Source organism: Phyllostomus discolor, chromosome 1 (genome assembly GCF_004126475.2).
Source record: "Phyllostomus discolor isolate MPI-MPIP mPhyDis1 chromosome 1, mPhyDis1.pri.v3, whole genome shotgun sequence".
NCBI classification, from domain to species: Eukaryota; Metazoa; Chordata; class Mammalia; order Chiroptera; family Phyllostomidae; genus Phyllostomus; species Phyllostomus discolor.
This window is the reverse complement of record NC_040903.2, coordinates 174,443,206-174,466,286: the sequence shown is the minus strand read 5'-3', so window position 1 is coordinate 174,466,286 and position 23,081 is coordinate 174,443,206. Positions and strand designations below refer to the sequence as shown.

The 23,081-nt window shown below is 42.8% G+C and overlaps 2 protein-coding genes across 3 annotated transcripts in view; both read left to right on the top strand.

The window, feature by feature from the left end:
* The window catches only part of CLPX (caseinolytic mitochondrial matrix peptidase chaperone subunit X), a 36,598-nt gene extending 31,247 nt beyond the window's left edge, over positions 1–5,351 (top strand). For both annotated transcript variants that reach the window (XM_028505625.2, XM_036009196.1), the window contains 3 exons: positions 678–770; positions 1,988–2,094; positions 3,313–5,351. In XM_028505625.2, coding sequence (XP_028361426.1) covers positions 678–770; positions 1,988–2,094; positions 3,313–3,403 — 291 coding nt within the window. In that variant the 3' untranslated portion in view covers positions 3,404–5,351. The remainder of the gene's footprint in view (positions 1–677; positions 771–1,987; positions 2,095–3,312) is intronic.
* Positions 5,352–9,323: 3,972 nt separating this feature from the next.
* Positions 9,324–23,066, top strand: PDCD7 (programmed cell death 7). The gene is given in 6 exon segments (XM_028506795.2): positions 9,324–10,335; positions 13,476–13,614; positions 18,908–18,934; positions 18,937–19,143; positions 19,404–19,491; positions 21,378–23,066. Coding segments are annotated over 6 exon segments (1,473 nt in total). The 5' UTR covers positions 9,324–9,447; the 3' UTR covers positions 21,502–23,066.
* The last annotated feature ends 15 nt before the right edge of the window (positions 23,067–23,081 follow it).

Here is a 23,081-nt window from a genome sequence, read left to right as displayed (position 1 = left end):
GTGAAGTCCTAGAAAGTCCATGTTAATCTAGAAAAAAGGTTCTTCAAGGATTAAGGACAAACTTGTTATTCATAAACTGATACCTTCTTATAGGTTAATTGATAGAAGCAAGTGGTGCTTTTTGAAGGCAAGATTCTAGAAAACCATGAGAGAGAAATACCTCACTTAAAATTTACATTTTCTAAAGGTAGAAATCAATAACCAGAAGTTGTTTAATACTAATATTTTGTGAAATATGGTATTCCAAAGTACTTTAATTTTCTTTCTGGTATATTAAATTCTCAGTAATTTGAATTCTGTTTTGAAATGTGTGGTAATTTAGAGAGATTTATCTAATGTTCTACCTTTGTTCGATAGGATGAGGAAGTTAGTAACACTTTTTAAAATGTGTGTTTTCTAGTAAGAAATTGATAGTCTACAAGTACTTTATTCTGAAAGGGGATATATAAGGTCAGTCAAGATTCTGGCCCCATATTTCCAGCTATTAGTGAATCAGTGTACTTACCCTTCTGGCACCCTTTTAACTGTGAAGTCAGGGCATTGGTTCCTTTTTGTTCTAAAAAGACCAGTAATGGTGGTAGGTAGTAATAGTTAATAGATCAAATGCTATATGGTTATATTAGGAAAATATCATTAAGTATTATTTAAGTTCTCATTTCTTTTAAATGTATTGTTAGTGTGAGCTGAACGTTACGGAGGATGCTTTGAAAGCCATAGCCAGACTTGCACTGGAGCGAAAAACAGGTGCACGAGGTCTTCGGTCCATAATGGTAAGTTGATGTTGTTATTGCAAAAACTAGATTGCTTCTTCATCTGAGTTTTGGGAATATTAAGCCTTCATGTTTTTCCTTTGGAAATATATCCAAAGAATTGATCAAGTGTTTTTGTGATTTTTTTTGTCACAGTATATTATGTTTTTTCTTCCAAAAAGAAACTTTAAAATGTTTGCAACAAAGGACACACATAATATAATCGATGAAATAGAGAAAAACCACGATCAAGGGAGAGAGGATTACTAAAAATTCTACACAGGCCTTTTGACTGAGCCCCAGAGTGCCTTCTCAGACCCATTGAAATCCTCATTTTTGTTGTTTGTTTGAAATTAACTTGCAGATACCATGACACTGTACCCCTAAATTTTTTAGTATGGTATGAACTCACTGTTTTTTATTTTGTAACAAGTCCTAGAAATCCAGCCTATTTTTAGCCACACTCACTCTCTTCCTTAGAGCTCTCTCCCCTACCTGCAAGATCTGGCTGTACAGTGAGTCGCTGTTTCTCTACATGCTCCCGAAGCATGATCATGTTCCTATTTTCTCTTAAGGATTTCACCACTAAACATTACTTCTCTCATCTCAGTGGGACAGTTTGAGATTATACTCTCTAAGGAAGGCCTGCACTTCAGGTGCTGCTGATTAAGGACAGATTTATATAAACATGCAAAGTAGGTGACAGCATTGACATTTTTTAGGAAATCTGATGTACTCAACCAGTATTTTCCTTAAGGTGGAATATAATCCAGCCCCTTCCTGTAGTTGAAACCAGTTTTCTTTAGTAAACAATTTTAGATCTATCAAAGCACTTGAGACAAATGCTTATTTGAAGTCATAGTCAAAATTAAAGAGCCTGGTAGAGATGATTTAGGATTAAATCATGTTTTAAAAGAAGGATTACCAGTTGACCTCCTTGGTCAGAGAATATGCCAGGAATGGTTTTGAAAACATCCAAATCCAAAAGCAGACAGAGAAGTACAGATAAATAGCCTTTCCTTATAGAATGATTTCTTTCTGAATTTAGTTAGAAACTGTTTTAATATGAAGAATATAAAAAGCTTTTATGCTGACTTTTACAACATTCAGTTGTGGTATATAATAGGGATTCTGTAATATTTGTTGAGTTAATGACTTTGATTTGTAGCTGGTAGAATACAAGTATGTTGTGAGCAACCTCAGTTTTCCACGTCATTCATTATTTTTTCTCTCTTTAGGAAAAGCTGTTATTAGAACCAATGTTTGAAGTCCCTAATTCTGATATTGTATGTGTGGAGGTTGACAAAGAAGTAGTAGAAGGAAAAAAGGAACCAGGATACATCCGGTAAAGTGTATTTTCAAGCTAGAATGATCTAAAATTTAAGATCAGCTCTGTAGTGCTAGTGGTTTGTCATAAAAATTGCATAAAAATCCTTACATTCATGAGGGAAGCAATAATCACAAATTTTCTGTAGAAAAATGTTCTAATTTTGGTTTATAAATAATAATTTGTGAGTCTTTTGAAAACTGAGCTTCAAAATTGGCCTCTACTTTTTCCCCAATGAAGATTAAAAGAGACACACAAGTAATCCAAGTGAAAAGATTTAAATAAACTTGACTGCTAATTCTATAATTTGTGAATGACTTGTTTTATGTCTTTCACGAGACCAAAACTTTGTGGACATAATTATTCTCTCATATGTATCATATCAGTTGACAAATTTGATATATCTTTCACTGTTGATCTACTCCTGGGTCAGTAAACTTTCTTTTAAAGGGCTAGATAAGTATTTTAGAGCCATCTTTAGAGAGTCTGTATTGCAACTACTCGCACTGCCCTCATAGCATGATAGCAGCCATAGACAATCTATAAATGAGTGTGTCTGTCTTCCCGTAAATCTTTCATTACAAAAACAGATAGTGGGCCTGCAAGATACAGTTTACTGATCCAATCAATCAATATTTATTATACAGTGCTTGACATTATTGTTTACCCATACAGAAATTAGGCTTCTGTTTTAACTTTCACAAGATATGTCTTCTGTTTACTTATCTTCTAAGATAATTTAGGAGGCAGTTGATTGATTCTGAACAACTTTTGTCATTCCAAGAGGCAATCTTTAGTTTTTTAATGACATTACTATCTAAAGGAATTGTGGTGGTCCGATCATAATTCTGATTAGTCTGAGTCAAGTCAGATTTGGTCAGAAGTTGTCATCTTCTTTACCATAGACATATGCTAAAAGTCAAGCATTTGATTTGAAATAATAGATTTTAACTTTTTGCTAGAGAAATGGATTTTTTACGTCTCAATAATTGAAACCTTGTTGTCGGTTTATTTCAGTAATACATCTATTAGGGAAAATGTTAGGAAAATTACTTACAACTCTTGGTTGTGTGGTCTAAATCTTTCCCATATTTTACCACTAAGCAATTTAACATTAAGAGTGCTCTTAGTATTCTTTTGTGGCATTTTTAGCAAGGTGGTTAATTTATTGAGTCTAGAAATCATGAGTACCCTATAAAACATGCTTAAAAAAACCCTGCTGGCTTTTCATTTTAGGGCTCCAACAAAGGAATCCTCTGAAGAGGAGTATGATTCTGGAGTTGAAGAAGAAGGATGGCCTCGCCAGGCAGATGCTGCAAACAGCTAAACTATCAGACTTTTGTCCTGTATATAAAGCTTTTCCCTCTCATGTTTAGGATCGTGACTGTCTCCGCAGTCTGACATTAAAGCATTGGGTCTGTCTTGGATATCATACATGGTCAGAAGTCTTTAGGATAAAAATCAGATCATGTGTATTAGGTAACATCACATTGATTGGTACAGAGGACATTATGTGGACTTTACACAGTGTTCAGAGATAAAGTGTACATTATTTTGGTTCAGTTTTTTAAAAAACATGCTTAAACAAAATTCTTAGGAGTTCTTTTAAGCAATGCAGGTGTTTCAATAACTGTGGATTTTACAATAATGTTAACTCTACAAATGGGAAAATAAATTCTTTAAAATTGAAGATTGAGATACCATTCTTTAGTTTAATCTTTTTTACCCATATTTGTTTCCTGAAAATATCAAGTTTCCAAGTAGTTAAAATTTTCATGGAAAAAGTACCCTGAAGAACCGTATTTTAATAATTCCTTTAGCTTTATTCCAATATTCATAATATTCCATTATTATTATGAAGCACCTACCAAAGTATTTCATAATAGCAGTGGAAGTGAAGTATTCTTAGTCTTACCTGCTAATGCATGACACTAATTTTCCAATTGGTACTATAAAAAAGGCCATTCTCTTGCTGACTTGTCTGATTTGCCATCTTTAATGCATTTTAATGCCATGAGTGAGCAGATGGAATTGAAGTCTGCCTTAAATCTTCAGAAAAAGACATCTAATTCTAAAAGTAGCATGCAGCATCAGTCATAGTAACAGCCATGTGCTGAACTAAATAAAATCTCCTAATATTATGCATTTACCTTAAGTACTGAGCTAGTTTTTTGTTTTGTTTTGTTGTGCTGGATATTGGTCTAATTCTTTGGCTTTGTAGAACATTAAAGAAAATTGTGCTTTGCTATCAGCATAAGCTAATGTGTTCACACTAAAATATAAATTATTAATCTTCATTATAGAGTGGGGCAAAAGATTTACTGTTCCTATGGAAAATAATATAATAATTACAAGAATAATAATAATACAAGAATAAACTCTTGTGTTTTGTGTACTCACAACTGTAAACCTAGTTTTACCCAACCCTGTATAAAATTAAATAGTGGGGAATATTTTGGGGACTTAAAAATGAAAATTATTTGTTTCCATAAATATTAAAATATTTGGGTACCTTTCAAGCTTTTTCTTTTATAATGTTGATACAATTTTCTATACTATTCATTCAGCTCAAACGTATTTGAAATTGTTTAAATCCAAATACATTGAGATATCTGTTTTTATTTTTTGGTTTCTAGACTCTTGAGTTTTCCTTTTACCCCCTTTCTTAGGAAGAGAACTTTAAAGCCACTAGCAAATTCTCAGTGCTGCTGAGGAAGAGTTGGGCTTTCGGGATGTAGTCAGAGATGTGAGACACCTGTGTATGGCTGGAGTAGGGCCAGGAGTTCACTTTTGCTGAGTGTTCAAGCCCGGTTGCCATAATAGAACAGAAACAGGTATCCTTCTGAGTGTCCCTAGTAATGGTTAAAGTTTTTCTCAGGAAGCCTTTCATATTTTAATTGTTCATTATCTCTCTCTTATGGCACCATTATTTTCCTTTTGTAGAGTGAAAATCGAAGTAGCTACTAAATATATTAAGGGTAATCCTCCAGGAATGGACTGGGAGACATTTTAGTCACAACCTTACTTTGGTTTGGAAGTTGTTAACAAAACATAATTGATGTTTTTAAATCAAACTCAACTGAGTATAACTACAATTTTTATCTTGAAACTTACATTTTAGCATTTGAATAAAATAAAAGGACTAAATGCCGTGTGGTGGTGTGTCCATAATGCAGTGCCATTTTTAAAAGGACACAGATACTGTGAGCTGCTTTATTCTAATGTTTGGTTAATCCTTGGCACTTTTATATCCTGCTAATAAATTCTCCTGGTTATAAATTCCATAGACAAAAAGTCCATTATTAAGGTTTATGTTAAATATTTATTCAAAATCCTTACATAAATATCATGCATGGGCCCCACACTAGGGACACAGACCAAGCTTTTCAAGAAGCTTACGGAGTCCACTAGGGCATGCAAACACAAACATCGGTGCGTTATAATAACGAACGTGAGGTAAACAAGTGTGGTCACACAGAAGGCGGTGGCCCAGATGGATCTAGAAGAGCAATTAGAACTTTTCCAGAAAGGAATAATGAAAATAACAGAAATTTGAAACAACTACTAGGGAGATTGAGAAGTTGAAAAATAGGCAAGTGTGACTTCCCCTTACTGCTCTGAGATGACCATTTAATATATTCTCTTTCCTCCCCATTCAACTGAAGACTCTGCTTCATATTTTATTGAGAAACTATCAGAAGATCAAAGTCACCTCCCCATCATCAAATCTGTAAATCTACCTGCTTTAGCACCCAACTTTTTTTTCTCCTGCTAAAACGGAAGAATCCCTCTTACCAAAACTCAACATCATTAAAGGGGATCCCATCATTTCTCAAGACCTTTATTTCTTTTGTATCTCTACTACATTTTCTCCTTCTGAATCATTCCCAGCAGCATCTAGACACTGCCTAGTATTTCCTGTCCTACAGCAAACATCCCAAGTTTATTTTTCACTTGTTTGCCTTTCCTACTACACATGGTGAAGACCATGCCTGTTTTGTTAACTATAACAGCACCTACCAAAGTGCTTCATTTATTTGGTGCTCCATTCATTTTAAAACAAATAATAGAGTATCTTGTATACTAGGTTGACTTGTAATTTTATGTAGAAAGTAGTAGGGCATTAAAAGGGTTTTAAGTAGAAAAGTTGGACACTATTAGGTGCGTTTTTGGACTCTTGGGAAGAGGAGGCTCTGAGGAGAACAGAGGGAAACAGGATTCGAAGCCTGCTCCTGGACATTTCCTCAGCACTCGCCCTTTGTATCTCCTATCTCACCACTTTCCTCCTGTTCTTCAAGCCAGGTATCAGTGTGCAAACAAAACACAACTCCCCTGAACTCGAATTCCCTCCACAGTAAACTAAAAGTTGGCTTTGCTGTTTCTAATTCCTTTCCAGGCTTTGATTCAAAGTTATGTTATGAGAAGTTATTGGAAGGTTTTGCACAGAGAAATGTCATAATTTGACTTAGTTTTGAAAGGCCATTCTGGTTGCAGTGTAAGTGAATAGACTATAAAGAAGTAGACATTTGAATCAGATGTATGGGGCCACTAGTATTATCGGCTTCCCAGGTGATGATGATGGATTGGACTAAGGTGACAGCAATGGAAAGTGGACGAGTGGGTAGGTAGCTATTTTTGAAAATCTGATGAAAAGGGGTATCCCATGTTCTTCAATGGGGAAACTCAGTATTATAGAGATGTCTGTTATCCCTACATTATTGGAACATTAAATATATAAATTAAAATACCAATAAGGTTTTAAATTAAAATTGACAAGTAGATTCTAAAGTTCATATGGAAAAGTAGGCAGGAATGGTAAACAAGCAAAATGAGAATGTGTACTCATACAGCACTTACTCTGTGTTCGTTTAATGCAACCACTTAGGTAGATTCTGTTAACCCTTCTTACAGATGAAACTGAGGCCCCGTGGTTAAGTAGCTTTCCCAAGGTCACACAAGTAGTAACAGTCAGGATTTAAGTCCAGGTAGATTGGTTCGAGAGCCTCTTTGCTTAACCAACACACTGAAAGAAGAATGAGGAGGTACTGCCTCTGCTGCTAAAAAAAGTTGTATATAAAGCTTTACAAATTTGTGTGTACAGTGGGTGAATGAACAGAGACCAAAGGAAAAGCATGTAAAATCTAGAAATAGATCCCAAATATGCATAGGAATTCAATATTGGAAATGGTGGTATTTCAAATTAGGAAAAGAACATTCAATAAATGGTAATGACAACTGAGTACCCATCTAGAAAATACAAAGTTATAGGCATGCCTTACCCTAATAAACTTTAAGCCTTTAAATGTTACATAATTACTTAACACGTAAGAGACAAGTAAATATTATATAGAGTATTACAAAGAGTTTCTCAGAAATAGGTCCCTTAGGAAGTGGCTCAGGCTCCAGTTGGGTCTTTTCATGGTATATAGCTGGGCTCTTACCTAAAAGGGCATCCATTACCTTTGCTTTAAAAAGTAAAGATCTAATTATATAATGCTAGAACAACTGGATGACATCCAAAGTGGGGCGGGGGAAGAACCTTGGCCTAAGTCTCAGCCTTATACAAAAATTCACTCAAAATGAATCACAGACCTAAATGTAAACCTATAAAACTTATAGGAAAAGTACAGGAGAAGAATTTAAGGATCTAGGACTAAGTGAAGAGTTCTTAAACCTGACTCCAAAAGCATGATCCATAAAATTAAAAAAATGGTAAGTTGGACTTCATCAAAATTAAGAACTTTTGCTCCACATACAATTCTGTTAAGAGGATGAAAAGACAAGCTATAAACTGGGAGAAAATATTTGCAAAGCATGTATTAAATAAAAGGCTAGTATGTAGAATATATATAAAGAACTCTAATCTCAACAGTAAAAATAGGCACGACATGATCGGACATTTCAATGAAGATACACAGATGGCAAATAAGCATATGAAAAGATGTTCAACATGATTAGTCATTAAGGAAATGAAAATTAAAACCACAATGAGAGCTTTACATACCTATCAGGATGTCTAAAAAGAATAGTAACATCCCAAAGTGTGAGAATGCAGAGAAACTGGATCTCTCATATTGCTGGTGGTAATGTAAAATAGTAGAACCACTCTGGAAAAGAAATTGGCAGTTTCTTTAAAAACTAAACACGCAAACAAGCAATTGCACTGATGGACATTTATTCCAGAGAAAAAAAGGTTTATGTTCACAGAAAAACATGTACACAAAATGTTTATAGCAGCTTTATTCGTGATAGCCCCCAAATGGAAACAACCCCGAAGTTGGAAACACTTTTCAACAAAATGATTATAGGCAAAGTGTGGTTTTCAATTTTATCCACACTTTTTTCTTTTGCACTTTTATTGCAATAAAAAGGAACGCTATTAGTACAACCTAGATGAATCTCCAGAAGATTATAGTGAGTGGAAATAGGTAGTCCTGAAAGGTTGTGATTCCATTTATGTAACATTTTTTGAAGGACAGGATTTAAAGAAATGGAGAGCAGATTAGTGGTTGTCGGCCATTAAAGAAGTGGGTGTGGCTACAAAAGGGCAAATTGGGGATCCTGGAAGTGATGGAAATATTCTGTATCTTCACTGTATCAATGTCAACATCCTGATTGTGATATTACACTACAGTTTTGCAAGATACTACCATTTGGAGAAACTGGGTGAAGAGTACTGCATTATTTCTTACAACTTTATATGGCTCTATAATGATCTCAGAGTTTAATTTTTAAAAAATCATTAGCGTGACTTACCCTTACCCTCCCGCTTAAAACTCCCCAGTGTTTTCCCATTGTTCCTTAAGGTATGAGATCCTGGACACTATAATCTCTGTCCACCTCCCGGGATCACCAGGCTCCCTTCAGGCTTTCTGTGCTCCCTCCGCGCTGGCGTTCATTCTTTCAGTTTCCCCACTAAACCTACTCTTATCTGCTAGGGCGCTTTTGCGCATGCTTTTGAACGGTGCTTCCCTCTCTTTAACTCCTCAGTTGAAGCATAAATCCATAGGACAACCTTCCCCAACTTTTCTGACAGTCAAATTCTTCTATAAGCTCTTCTCGCCCCGTGTTTTCCTCTTTGGTATTACTGTACTTACATTCACCGCAGCACTTTTACATTTGTTTGCATAATTAGTTGATTAATGTGTTTTCTTTACTAGACTGGTAGTTCCACAGGACAGGAACTGTATCCTTCAGTCTCCTCGTCTGCAAAGCACACTTAGAATTCTCAATTAGCAGGATTGAATGAATGTCCACCCTTGCGCCTAGCGCGTCACACTGGCGTCGCGCGTGGTATACGTCACTTCCTCCCGGAAGACTCGGGAAATCACTCAGGTTCCTGTCACTTCTCAGAATCCTTCGGTGGTAGCCATGGCTCTGCCGCCGTTCTTCACCCCAGGTCGCCCCGGCCCACCACCTCCGCAGGCGCTGCCTCCCGCTCCCTTCGGCTGTCCGCCACCGCCGCTGCCCTCCCCCGCTTTCCCGCCGCCTCTTCCCCAGCGACCCGGCCCCTTTCCCGGGGCCTCCTCTCCCTTCCTCCAGCCCCCGCTGGCTCTGCAGCCCCGAGCCCCGGGGGAAGCCTCCCGTGCCGGCGGCGGCGGAGGCGGAGGCGGTGGCGGCGGCGGCGGCGCCTTCTACCCGGTGCCTCCACCGCCGCTTCCTCCGCCGCCTCCCCAGTGCCGGCCCTACATAGGGATCGATGCCGGCGAGCGCACGCGGCCCCCGCCTCCAGGCCCCGGGCCGCCCTGGAGCCCGCGCTGGCCTGACGGGCCGCCGCCCGACGTGCTTGGGGACGCGTCCCTGCAGCGCCTGCGCGACCGGCAGTGGCTAGAGGCGGTATTCGGAACCCCTCGGCGAGGGGGCTGCCCCGTGCCCCCGCGCGCGTCCGGCGGGCCCAGCCTGGGCGAAGTGCGTGCGCGGTTACGCGGGGCTCTGCGCCTGGTGCGGCGGCTGCGAGACCTGGGCCAAGCCCTGCGCGAGGCCGAGGCCGACGGTGCGGCCTGGGCACTGCTGCACGCCCAGGCGGGGCCACTGCGCGCCGAACTGTCTGAGCGACTGCAGTTGCTGACCCAGGCCGCCTATGTGGGCGAGGCACGGCGGAGGCTGGAGAGGGTCCGGCGCCGCCGGCTGCGGCTTCGCGAGAGGGCCAGGGAACGCGAGGCCGAGCGGGAGGCGGAGGCTGCGCGAGCTGCGGAGCGCGAGCAGGAGATTGACCGCTGGAGAGTCAAGTGTGTGCAGGAGGTGGAGGAGAAGAAGCGGGTAAGAGCAGCGGTTGCGCGCGGGAGCAAAGATAGTGGTGTTTGGAACGTGAAAGGTCATGAGGCTTTGCACGGCCATTCCCCAGGGCGAAGCCTTTTTCCTCATTCTAAAATAAAAAGATAGCTTGCCTTTCCAACCGTATATCTCCGTACTGATTACGTGTTAATGGTGTATAGTACACAACACAAATGCTTTAGGTGCACTGCAAAAAGCCCTGTGAACAGAGTAGATTACTCAGTGGCGTTGCAGGGATGACGGAACTCCTGCACTAACGTTCTGAAATTCTGACACCAACATTACAAGACTAACAAGCCTATGGGATCTACATGATTTTAAGAATACAAAATATAGAGTACCTGGGGCTTTTCCTCAAGGAACATATACCCTAACTGGTTAATGGGTCAATAAGTGATGATTTCCTCAGGATGCCTGTGTTTACAAGTTCTAAATCACACATGCTGAGGTTCAACAATGATATTTTTCAGCACTTCGTATCTGTAATAGGCACTGTGCTAACCTTGTTACATACACCAGATCTTGAAAACTTGTAACAACCCTGAGAGGTAGGTGGTATTGGATTGGCCAAAAAGTTCGTTTAGTTTTTTTCTGTAAAATAAGACACATTTTCACTTATAACTTTATTGATTTGGATATTTTGAGTATGTGGGCAATCTCCTGTGTGGTAGAACACTGATTTCCTCGATTAATTTCTCGAGTTGATCACTGAAACTTCAGCTGGTCCACCCGACCATGGAGCATCAACCAGTGAGAAATACATCATGAAACTTCGCAAACCACTTTTGACACCTTTGATCAGTCACAGCACCTTCTCCACACACTACACAAATCTTTTTTTTTTGCATTTCAGTTGTCTTTTTACCTTTCTTGAAATAACAAAGCATAATGTGTTGAAAACATTGCGTATTTTCTTTCATCTTCAAAATTAAAATGACTACAGAAAAATTCACCAATTTTGATAAGTTTTTTTAAAAAGATTTATTTATTTATTTTTAGAGAGGGGAGGGAGGGAGAGACAGACAGACAGACAGACAGAGACATCAATGTGCGGTTGCTGGGGGCTGTGGCCTGCAACCCAGGCATGTGCCCTGACTGGGAATCGAACCTGTGACACTTTGGTTCGCAACCTGTGCTCAATCCACTGAGCTACGCCAGCCAGGGCGATAAGTTTTTTTTTAATGCACACTGATATGACAGCTGTTGCATGTATACAGCCTAGCAACAGGGGTGTCAAACTCATTTTCACCAGGGGCCACATCAGCCTCAAGGTTGCCTTCAAAGGGCCGAATGTAACTTTAGGACTGTATAAATGTAACTGTTACTACTGTTACATTTACTAATGTAAATGTACTACTTAACTGTTAAGCAAGAGCTAAACGCTGCCACTGGGTGGAAACAAGGTGCCAGCCGGATAAAACAAGGTGGAGGGCCACAGGCCTTGTGTTTGCCACCTGTGCTCTTAACAAAATTATTTTGAATGAAGTTAAAGACAACTAAGCACTACTAGAGCCATCTTACAGAAAAAAAAAAAACAACATTTTGGCCAACCCAATATTATCCTGACTTTACAGATTAAGCAGCCTAGGGAGGTTAACCTGCCAACAATCACACAACTGGTTTGTGGCGGTTTCACTCCTGATTTGAGCCCAGGTCATGTGACTCCAAAGCCTGTTGACCTCAAACTCTTAAGAGGGGGCCAGAGTGAAACTTGAAATTGGTCAAATAGTTGTTTAAGGCATTGTTACTACTTTTGAGTGCCTCTAGGCACTCTGCACCATCCTTCACTCTCCACTACCAGCTAGTGTTCCCTCCCCCTCCTCGTGGTGTCTGCTACTGCCCTAGAGTATGATGTTAACTCTTCCCCCTCTGAAGTGTATAGATGGCCAGCTTTGTCTTCAAGCTCCAAAGACCATCAGTGCTTTTCAGAAGAACACTTGGAGGCAAGGCCTTAATCTAAGGGAGTTTGAGTCAGTTCAGACATTTAATAAGGGCCCCTTATGTACCAGGCCCAGTGCCAGGGGCTGGGGATAGAGATAAATAGAACATAATGCTTGTCCTTGAGGGGCTTAGAGCCCCGTGGGGGTCATGTCTGTATTGCATTCTGTGTTGAGATTTCAGTGGCAGGTGCCCAGAAAAGGAGTATCTAATCCTTTGGGGAAGGTATCAGGGAAGGCTTAGATGATAAAGTGACAGCTGAACTGAGTCTTGAAGGAAATGTCAAAGTGAAGTGAGAGCAGCGGGTGCAGCCCCGGCAGAGGTAGCAGTGCACGGAGAGGAGTGAAGCAGCAGGGCAGAGCTGAAATGGTGGGGCTGCAGGCGCTGAATTGCCAGGTGGAAAGAGCTTTAGGTAGAAGATCTTCCCTGCACCTATGGTGTGGGCGCTGGAGACAGAGTCCCTTGAGTGGTGGCTTGAGGGACCAGAATTACTTAGTGTACATGTGAATCAACTTAAGAAAAGTAGGATAGGGTCTTCAGGTGTTTGAAAGGCTGTCATGTCGAAGAAATCCGTGGCAGTGGAGTTTTTTAGGTCATCACTGAGCATTGTGAAATGAAGTACTGGGCCTTCCCAGCCCCATTCCTTGTCTTCTCTGCCATCCTCAACCTTAGTGTCCACGTGTCTGCATTGTTCATGAGAGCCCCAACTTAACAAGGCAAGTTGAATGCAGATGGTCCTTGGGCCAGACTTGGAGAAACTCTGAGGAGAAAACAAAGACCAACGCCTACTTGGAAGCTGCAGGGAGGGTAGTCCTTTGACTGGACCAGTGTAGAGGGGTGTTGTGTACAAGGTCAAGGAAATTGAGATGTAGGTCTCGTAGAGTCCTTTTTTTTTTTTAAGAGTTTATTTATTTTTAGAAAGATGGGAATGGAAGGAGAAAGAGAAGGAGAGAAACATCGATGTGTGGTTGCCTCTCACACGCCCCCAACTGGGGACCTGGCCTGCAACCCAGGCATGTGCCCTGACTGGGATTCGAACCAGCAACCCTTTGTTTCACAGGCTGGCACTCAGTCCACTGAGTCACAGCAGTCAGGGCTGGTAGAGTTCTTTTTAACACTAGGACTGTCCGATCCCCTAAAATCTCACTGCTGGGCAGCTGTTGTCACGGGCTCTCTGTCTCCTCCAGGAACAGGAACTTAAAGCCGCTGCCGACGGTGTCTTATCTGAAGTGAGGAAAAAACAGGCAGACACCAAAAGAATGGTGGACATTCTTCGGGCCTTGGAGAAACTGAGGAAACTCAGGAAAGAGGCTGCAGCAAGGAAAGGTAACCATCGCTTTGCATATCTACTTGCATTTCTTCCTTCGTTCTTCTGTTCCTTTTACCATAGCGTTTGCCCTCCCCCCAAAATTTGAAGGAAAATGCTTGATACTTCATTACTGTCACCCAGTAGGGTAACAGCATGTCAGCGGTACCTCAGAAGCTTTGAAATAGGAAGCCTCAGAAGGTATTTAGCTCTTGGCAGCCAAGGTTGGAAAGGTGTGGGAACTGCTGCACCGTCTTCCCCTTGACCCGTGCCTCCCGCCCCAGGCAGTCCTGGCCACAGTTTTCAAGTGAGGTTGCCATGCTGGTCAATTTTACCCATGTGCCAAGGTGAAAGCTGTCCTATCCTAGTCTTACTTGGTGCTTCAGAAGGTGTTGAAAACTTTGTGAGTTCCTTCAGATACATTTCAAACCTGAAACATGGATATTTGAAGAGGTGTGAATGGTTGGACAGGGCAAAGAGTGAGTACCCTGCATACTGCATGGGGTTCCCCCCCACCCCCTTCATCTTTATGTCACCTTTGGACTCAGGAAACCTCAGTGGTCCCCTCTTGCCTCTAGAGTTCCCCAGTTGTACCTTTCCTTTGCCTGTGCAGATCCTTGCTCTTGCTAATCTATTTGGCTGGAGGGCCCCAGCCCCATCTTTGCTATGTTAAGCTCTCTCTGTCCTTCAAAACCAAATCTAGACGCAGCATCCACCATCCCTTCTGCCCTGTGCTGAGGTGACCTCCTGCTCCCTCTCACTTGAACCTAGTTCAGGCCACATGCTGCCTTACTTAGTAGGTTGTGAGCCATTGGCATTCACCAGGGGTATTTGAGAGTACACAAATACCACGCTATCCAGTGAACTCCTCTGTGTGGTTTAAACTGTAAGTGAAAACTGTGATTCAGACCCTTAATACAGTTGTGTTGGGTTGTGACCATTGTACATTTAGCCAGGTTTGTTCACTCGCTAAGTGACGAGCTTCTGCGCCAGCCTTTAGAGTGGCTGATTCGGATCCAGGCCTCAGAATCAGATGGTTCCATGGGGCATCCGTGCGTCATCTGCTGTATCTGTGCATGTCTCTTCCTTATGAGACTGCAGAACCTGAGCGTCATTGTCTCATGCTCCCCTGTTCCGTGTCCTCTGTGAGGTGAGGGCCAGTGATATTTTGCCAAGTGAATTTACCAGCATAATTTCTCACTATTAGTCTCCCTCTGTTTGGCCCAAAGTAAAGGCGATTGTAGGGGGAATTAGGATCTGTAAAAACAAGCAGGCTGTGCGGGGCTAGCTGACTGAATGTGAAAGTGTTTGGTAACTAGCAACTGGCTGCACTGTGTGCTTTAAAAGAAAACAAGAGGCTTTCTAACCCTCCTGTTTTCAGAGAGTATGCACCTCCACGTAAGTGCTGAGAGAACGAGGCTGGGCGTGTAAGTAGGGCCACATCACTATGTGTCTTACAGGCCGGGCGAGACTTCTCCCCTGTGCTTAAAGCTGAGGGGAACCACTGTGAGATTTTAAGCTGAGTGTGAGACGGTGGCAAAGGTCAGGGCTGGTGGAGCAGAGAAGGGTTGGGAACATCTCGCAAGAGAGGCGGGTAAGGCTGTTGTAGTCTGGGCAGGAATAGTGTGGGCGGGTGAGCTACGGGCCAGATGGTGAGCTGGAGAAAAGTAACCAGATTTAAGAGATGTGAATAAAGTGGAGTGTGTTTGTGTGTGTGTACATATACATAAGTAACTTGGGGGAACTGAGCATGTGGGAGCTGAAGGGGAAAAAAATGGCTTTCCGTTCTCGCTTAATCTACTGAGTGAGTGATGATACCATTCTAGTTGACCAGGAAAACAGGAGGAGGAGGCGGCTTTGAGTTAACAAGTTCAGCTGGGGACCTCTTGAGTTTGAGGTGGCTGTGGGACATCCTAGATAAGGGCTCGTCAGCATGTACACAGACCGAAAGGAGGGTGTGCAGTGAGGGATGAGAGCCAAAAGGACAAAATCCAGGGGAATGTTAAAATCAAGATGAATAAAGGGGATGCTACCACAAAAGAGATGGAGACAGGTCAGAGGGCAGAGGAAAAGTAGACATGCGGCCTCTTTGTGCAAAGTGGCGAGTGCTTGGAGACACTGAGCGGTCCTGGCTCATTTACTTACACTGTGGGCCCTGGTTCCCTCAGCTGTAAGAAGGGGACAGTGATGGTGCCAGCCCATGGGTGGTTGTGACGATTAGATTGGGAACCAGGCGTAAAGTGCTTGACATGGTCCTGGCACATAGTAAATGCTGTATGTGTGTCCCATCTTATTTTTATTATAGAGTGATAAAAAGTGAGAAACGCCCATGGGAATTAGTACCCAGCAGATCAGTGGTGACCTATGCCTAGGGGCTTTTCAGCGCAGTGGAAGGAGTAGAAGCCGGACTAGTGTGTATTAAAGAGGGAGTAGGCCAGAAGACAAGCCGACAGTGAGGTCAGCTTACAAAGGTTCGCCTGTGTAGGAAGGAGGGTGCAAGATCAGCACCTGGCAGTGTGTGTGTGTGCATGTGCGGGGGTGGGAGAGGGAGGCATCTGAGGGTCATTGGAAGAGCTTGCATGTTTAAAGGCTGAGCCAAGGAGTAAACAGAGGGAGAAAGGTCAAAGAGGAGCAGAGGAATAGTTGATGGCTCAAGATTGTGCAGGAGGTAGTGAGAGTCGGATCCCAGGCGAAGGGATTAACTTAACTGGGGAAGCACCCATCTTCCACTGGAATGAAAATGAAGGAGACAAGGATTGGTAGCAATGCAGATGAGTGGAATTGAGCGCAGCAAGTTAAGAGATTTTCCTGCCTGGTGGCCTGTCTTCTCTGGGAAGCAGGTTAGACGGTTTGCTCTCAGAGTCAGTAGAGAAGCAGGGCTTTCAGAGAGCTCTGGACTAGCAGCTGTGAGGAATGAGTGACAGCCACACAGAGACCCTCAGGAGTGTGGTGGCAGGGAGGTGCCGTGGAGGCTGTACACTGGCTCCAGGTCACGTGATCAGATGGCTTCTTCCAGGAGAACTCTATAGCTGGCATGTGAGCACAGAGCACTGGGCTACTGGGGTTTTGCTTTGTGGGTGACCACAAGTTTTGGTGAGAACAAATGGAAAATGGGTGGAATCTGATACATGAAGTGGGAGAAGAAGGTGAGAAGACTGGAAGGGTAGAAGATTGTCAGAGAAGTGAATAATCAGGTTTCAGATTTCAGGGGGGGAAAGTATTTTCTGATTATGCCAAGGTCCAAAGACTGGATGAGGCCCCAAGGTGCGGGCAGCAGAAGGGTAGTAAAGGTGACTGGTACCTAGGAGCTGCTGGAACTACAGGAGTAAGTGGTGGAGGTGAAGAGATCTAGACCATGTCAGCACATGGGGTCGAGAGGAAGACTGAGGGAGGAATGCCATTTCCAAGCAAATGTGTCCAGGTTAACCAGGAATGATCCATGGAAGGTACAGGGTGCTATGGGTGGGTGGTGCAGGCCTGGCAGCCCAACATGGGAGCAGGCCACAGCTCCTCCTGCTGTCTGGAGCACTTAGGGGCTGACGGGTGTCTACATATCTCCAAAGTATGGGCAGATTTTAGTGGTTGCAACAGAGACTATATGGCCCACAAGCCTAAAATACTGACTGTGTAGCCATTAATAGAAAAAATTTCCTAATCCCTGTTCTAGGTAAAGAAACTAAAACCATGAAATTATTACGGATAACATAGTGACAACTTAAATTTCTCTGTGCATAAGAATTTTATGTGTGTTTTGTATTTGGAAAATAAGAGTCCAGCAACTTAGTAGATGGTGGAGTTGAGTTGTCGAATCTCCATCTCCAGGGGGGATGAGTGAACAGAAACCTGGTCAGGCAGGGCAGTCATGAGAACTCCATCTGGAGAAATCTTAGCCTCGGGGGAGAGCGCATATCAGCCAAAATTGAAAATTTAGTGCCAGAACCCCGTTGAACATCATTTGTTAAATGAATCAGTATTTATCACTTTCTTTGTGTTAAGTGTTAGGTACTGAGTAAATGTGTAACTTTTTAAAGAAACAATTTAGTACTATACTTAGGTCTCAGGTAGTCTTGGAAGTATTCATAAAATTTCCACTCTGGAGAATTTACATTGTACAAATAATCCATACAAAGGAAAAAAGTAACGTGCCCAAGAGTGTTCATTGTAGCATTATACGATAACAGGACCTTTGGAACAGCCTCAGTGTCCAGGAGCAAGGAGCTTATTAAGTAAATTATGATAGATACATTGATTTGGTGAAACAGGATGGAGCCATTAAATAATTATATAAAGAGACGGAAGGAATGTAGGAAACTGATGGCGATGTGGAAATTACACACACAGTATGTTGAACTCCGTGAAGTTGCTAATCTATGGGCAAAACACCTGAAGGATCAGCATGGGGAAATAAAAATGGTTCATCATGTCAGTGGGATTAGGATTCTTTTTCTTGCATGTATCCGGCATTGTTGAACTGCTGCCGTAATAAATACATTTTCCTTTAAAATCTTCACAGACGAGCAGGATGGACCACACTCCCATCCCTCGAGGACAAGCCACCTAGCAGCTTCAGCAGCTTTTGTATTGCAGGGCCGTTACGGTAGTGAATGCACAGCTGTGATCTGCTCGGGTGTTCATTTAATTTAAAATTTTCCTTATGAGATTTTATGAAAAATTTCATACGCGCACAAAAATAGCACACCAAAATAAAATACCCATCATCAAGTATGCCGTTATCCCATAGAATTAGTAAGAATTCTTGGATATCACCTAGGAACTAGCCTAACGTGTGCCCAGTTATGGCTCTAGCTATGTTGGCTATACTATTAGCTGACCTCACAGATAAATCAGGGTGGCTAACCATCCCAGGTCTCCGAGGACACTGGGCTTTAAATGCTAAAAGCGGGCAGACTGAAACAGTCGTTCAGCCTTCTCTCAGCAGTGAGGTCATTGTGGTTGGTTAAGGGCATTTCTTCCTCAGCAACCACATGTGCTCTCCCAGAACCTCACACTCAGAGGGAAAGTTGTTTATTAGCTATGGGAAACGGGAGCCTGCTGTCCAACTGCAGGATCAAAACCATTAGACATAAACAAAATCGAAGGTTAAGTGGTATGCCCCGGAGAGAGGACTTAGAGGAAAGGGAAAATCAGGGTAGAGTTAGATTGATTGGAGACTGGAGATCGAATTGACCCTTGGAGACTGGTTAGAATGTACCAATTCACTCTGTAAGTAGGACTTTGAGTCTGCTCTGTAGAACACAGATTTGAGGATAAGAAGAAATTGTAACTAAATGCTATTTGGATCTTTTTGCCCAGGGGTCTGTCCTCCGGCCTCAGCAGATGAGACTTTGAGCATCATCTTCAGCGACTGAGAAAACTCATTAAAAAACGCTCTGAACTATATGAAGCTGAAGAGAGAGCCCTCAGAGTTATGCTGGAAGGAGAACAAGAGGAAGAGAGGAAAAGAGAACTAGAGAAGAAACAGAGGAAAGAAAAAGAGAAAATTTTACAGCAGAAGCATGAGATTGAGTCCAAGTTATTTGGGGACCCAGGTGAGTTCCTCTGTCACCAGGGGAGAAAAGGAAAACGCTAGACTGACTTCTTACTCATGGGCGACCTCACGCTCAGCTAAGCAGTGGTGCGCAGTGGTGACACCTTCAGGGTCTGAAATGCCAAACTGTGTCCTGGAAATCATGGACAGAGATGAAACACATTTGATCATATTGTCATCAAAGGCCCAGTTATCGTGCCTTAAGAAATAGATTCTAAACAGGAAGCAGGATGACGTGGTACTGTGCCTTTTCTTTTTCAGATGAGTTCCCGCTCGCTCACCTCTTGCAGCCTTTCCGACAGTATTACCTCCAGGCTGAGCACTCCCTGCCGGCGCTCATCCAGATAAGGTTGGAGGGGCCTCTCCATGACGCCTGTGTCTGGTTTTTTTCGAGTTTCTTTGGGTTTATATAGAGTTTCCAAGTTTCAGGGATGCCAGAAATGTCTTGTTTAGTCTTATTTCATCCTTGAAAAGTACGTAGATGTCCCTATTTTAGCAGGTGAAGAAGCAAACTCAGTTTGTGACCTGCCTTTTTGTATTCTCCCAGGCTGTGCTGTTAGTTGACTCAGAGCAGTTTTTCTTTTTCTAGTTCTCTTTTGCTGCTAAACAGACCCTCCCTGTATACTTGCTTGTGGAGACTGTTTAAGACCCATGCTGCTGACCTATGAGTTCTTACAGGTCAAAGTCAGGAGAGCTAGGAACGAGAGTCTCACCTTCACATGCAGTTACTGAGGAGCTAAACTTCGCAGCTCTCTGGGTCTCACTGTCCTCACCTGTAAAATGAAGATGGTGGACTAGAATGTAGCCTTCAAACTCCGGCAGTGATACTCCGTCCAAATGCAGCGTTTGCACAGATCAGTTTATAGAGTAGTTAGAATGAATGAATGGGTCCTACAGGCACCTTAAATCTGTTACTGACAGGAAGCACTGTGGTTTCCAGACTCCTCAAGGCACGTGCTTGGGCTTAAGGGTCTTCAAATCCTAGTTTGAAAATCACCGACCTAAGTGATCTCTGAGGTTCCTTCCAAAGCTCCCCCAGTGCTCTTTTGCATACCAAGTTTGTGTTTTGGGGAAAATGTATGTATTTCTGGCTAATATACACGTTTTAGCTTTTAAACATAAGTGCGGTCCGTCCATGTTGCTCGCAGCAGCTGCGTTCTGTAAACCCTGACTCTGAAGCAGAGGTTGCCGGACTGCCACCCCCGAAGGACGGCAGGGCGCGGTTCTCCTGGGCCTCTGGCCACAGCGTTTTCCTCAACCGATGAGCACACAACATTGTTTTAGGTGGATTTTTAAAAAGATTATCTGTTTATTTTTAGAGAGAGGGGAAGGGAGGGAGAAGGAGGGAGAGAAACATTGATGTGTGAGAGAAACATCCATCAGTTGCCTCTCATTCACCCCAAGCTGGTGACCTGGCCTGCAACCCAGGTATGTGCCCTGACTGGGAGTCAAACCAGCGACCTTATGGTTCACAGGCTGGTGCTCAATCCACTGAGCCACACCAGCCAGGGCCGTGTATGTATTTTCAACGACACCTCATTTAACATACCTTGCTGATTGATTGACATCGAACTCATAGCTAATAGCATAACTTATGCCTGAACGTAGCTTATCTAACATCTGTATATTCTCCGTAAGGTGTATCACAGCCTTCTCAAGCCAGCTAGCACTTCAATACTATACTTGGGGGGCATTTTAAATAGCAAAATCATGAATAAAAAGCACAAAAATGCAAAAAAAAAAAAAACACATGGCACCAAATAGACTGCAAAGAGGACACTTGTTTACAATAAGAGAGCTAAAAACAAGACGGCAGAGTGTCGCCGTGTCTGGCCTCAGTAGGGACGTGCCCGTCAGTGACTCAGGTTTTATGCCTCTCTGTGCATGTTGGCCAATGGCCACAAAAGCTCCACGAGTAATGATTTTGGGGCCACAACTAAATTTGAGTGAATAGGCAGATCTATGAATATGGAATCTGCAAATAATGAGGATTGATTGTGTATTAATTATTTGCTTATCTATAAGATTTTAAGTTCTTTGGAGTTTTATCCCTTTTATATGCATATTTAAGAATTACAGTCTTTTGCATAATTCCTAGTAATCTAGTTCTTTACGTGGACTAGTGTGTCAGTCATTCACTGAAAAGGTAAGTCCTGAAATAGAGTCCTTAGTTGCTGAACATCTTGCTTGGACTGAAACAGAAATAAATAGTTGTTCTACAATGCTCTTGTTAAGGCATGATTGGGATCAGTACCTGGTGCCATCTGATCATCCTAAAGGCAGCTCCGTTCCCCAAGGATGGGTCCTTCCCCCGCTCCCCAGCAACGATATCTGGGCCACCGCCGTAAAGCTGCAGTAGTGAAGATGCCCCAGGAGTGTGGACCGGGCAACACTCTTTCCAGCTCTAAATATTAGTGATGCTGCCATCTTCTTGTGCTTTAGACTGAACATCCGCCTCTGACCCCGCATGGTGCGGCCCTACCCAGAAGTTACATTTTCCTCCTGTGCTCTGCCCTGGCCAGTGGTGCTTCTTGAATCAGGAGATTAATGTGGTTCTTTAGGAAAGGACCTAGGTAAACTAGGGCTGTGACCACATGCCTTGGTTCACTGAATTTGCCTCTGTTTTGAGGGGCTTGGTCTAGAGTGACTTATTAGTTCACTGAACTTCCTTGAGTGGTGATGGGTGAGTACACGCCATACACTCCACACAGGTGTGCACCGGGCAGCGTAGCAGCCCTTCCCCCAGTACTGAGTGTGAAGGCAAGCTTGATGCAAAACCTCCTTGCCCTTCCTATCCAAATAGCCCTCTGACTTCCAGGGAGAAAGGTCAAAATGCTCTATCTTTGGTTTTGCGGATCCCACTTTTGGTGCAGCTTGCGAGGCTGCAGGCTGCAGGCTGGGCTGGTAGAACAGCTGGTGGCTGAGTCAGGTGGTCATGTGGAGAACTAGAACACCTGCACAGTACCCGAATTTGGAGGGTGTCTTAATGGATGATGGCTCCCTTTCCCCCACGTTAGAAGGATCCTAATGAAAGCAACTGCTTTTTATGTTCCTGGAGGTCTAGTTCAGAATTCCCAAGGATGGAAACTAATTTCCCTATGGGAGTGAGACCTGGACTTCATGCACTCAGTGGGAGCTGGCATAGCTTACGGGCTTTTCCTAGGAACTCGAGCTCCAAAAACATCCATGTATTCAATAGTTAAAGCTAGGGGAAAAGCAGATAAAAACAATGCAGTTTATTTTTTTATGCTCATCACTAAATGCTCTTGTGCCTGGAGTCAATCAGTGATGTAACATGTCAGCTCTTTGTTTTGTTTTATTCTGTCTTTTGCCATTTATTGTTATTTATATTTATAAAAAGCTAAATAAATACCATTTTTATTTTTTAGTTTGAGCCTTTGCCTTTAATTTGTTGCCTTCCAAATCACTGCACACACTTTCACACTGATGAAACACATTTTTCACTCCAAAGTTCACATTTATCACATAGACATTTTGCCACAGCAGCATCTCCAACACCAGCCTTTGTGGAATCCAGCTCTGGATAGACAGGAAAGGACACCATCAACTTTGGAAATGATGTCATGTAGTTGGAAGCTGTTGGGTGCGAGATCCTGTCGCCTTTGTCCCTTTCTGTTGCTTAACTTGCACGGTGCATCTGTGCGGTGTGCGTGCCATAGTTAATGGGGCGCAAGAGCCAGCTCTCCTCCCGAGTGTGTGTCTGAGCCCATAAACCTGAAAATCCAATGTTATTAGCCTCACAGAAATAACCCTTCCATTAAAACTCTCCACCATTTGCTCTCTGATGAGGCGCGGGAAAAGGAGAAATGAAAGAGAACTTGTGTGTTGTATGTTTGGCGTCCAGAGCCTTGCCAGGGAGCGTGAAGCAGGGACTCGGGGAAACTCAGGCAGTGCAACCCAAGGGGAAGGCGTTTAACG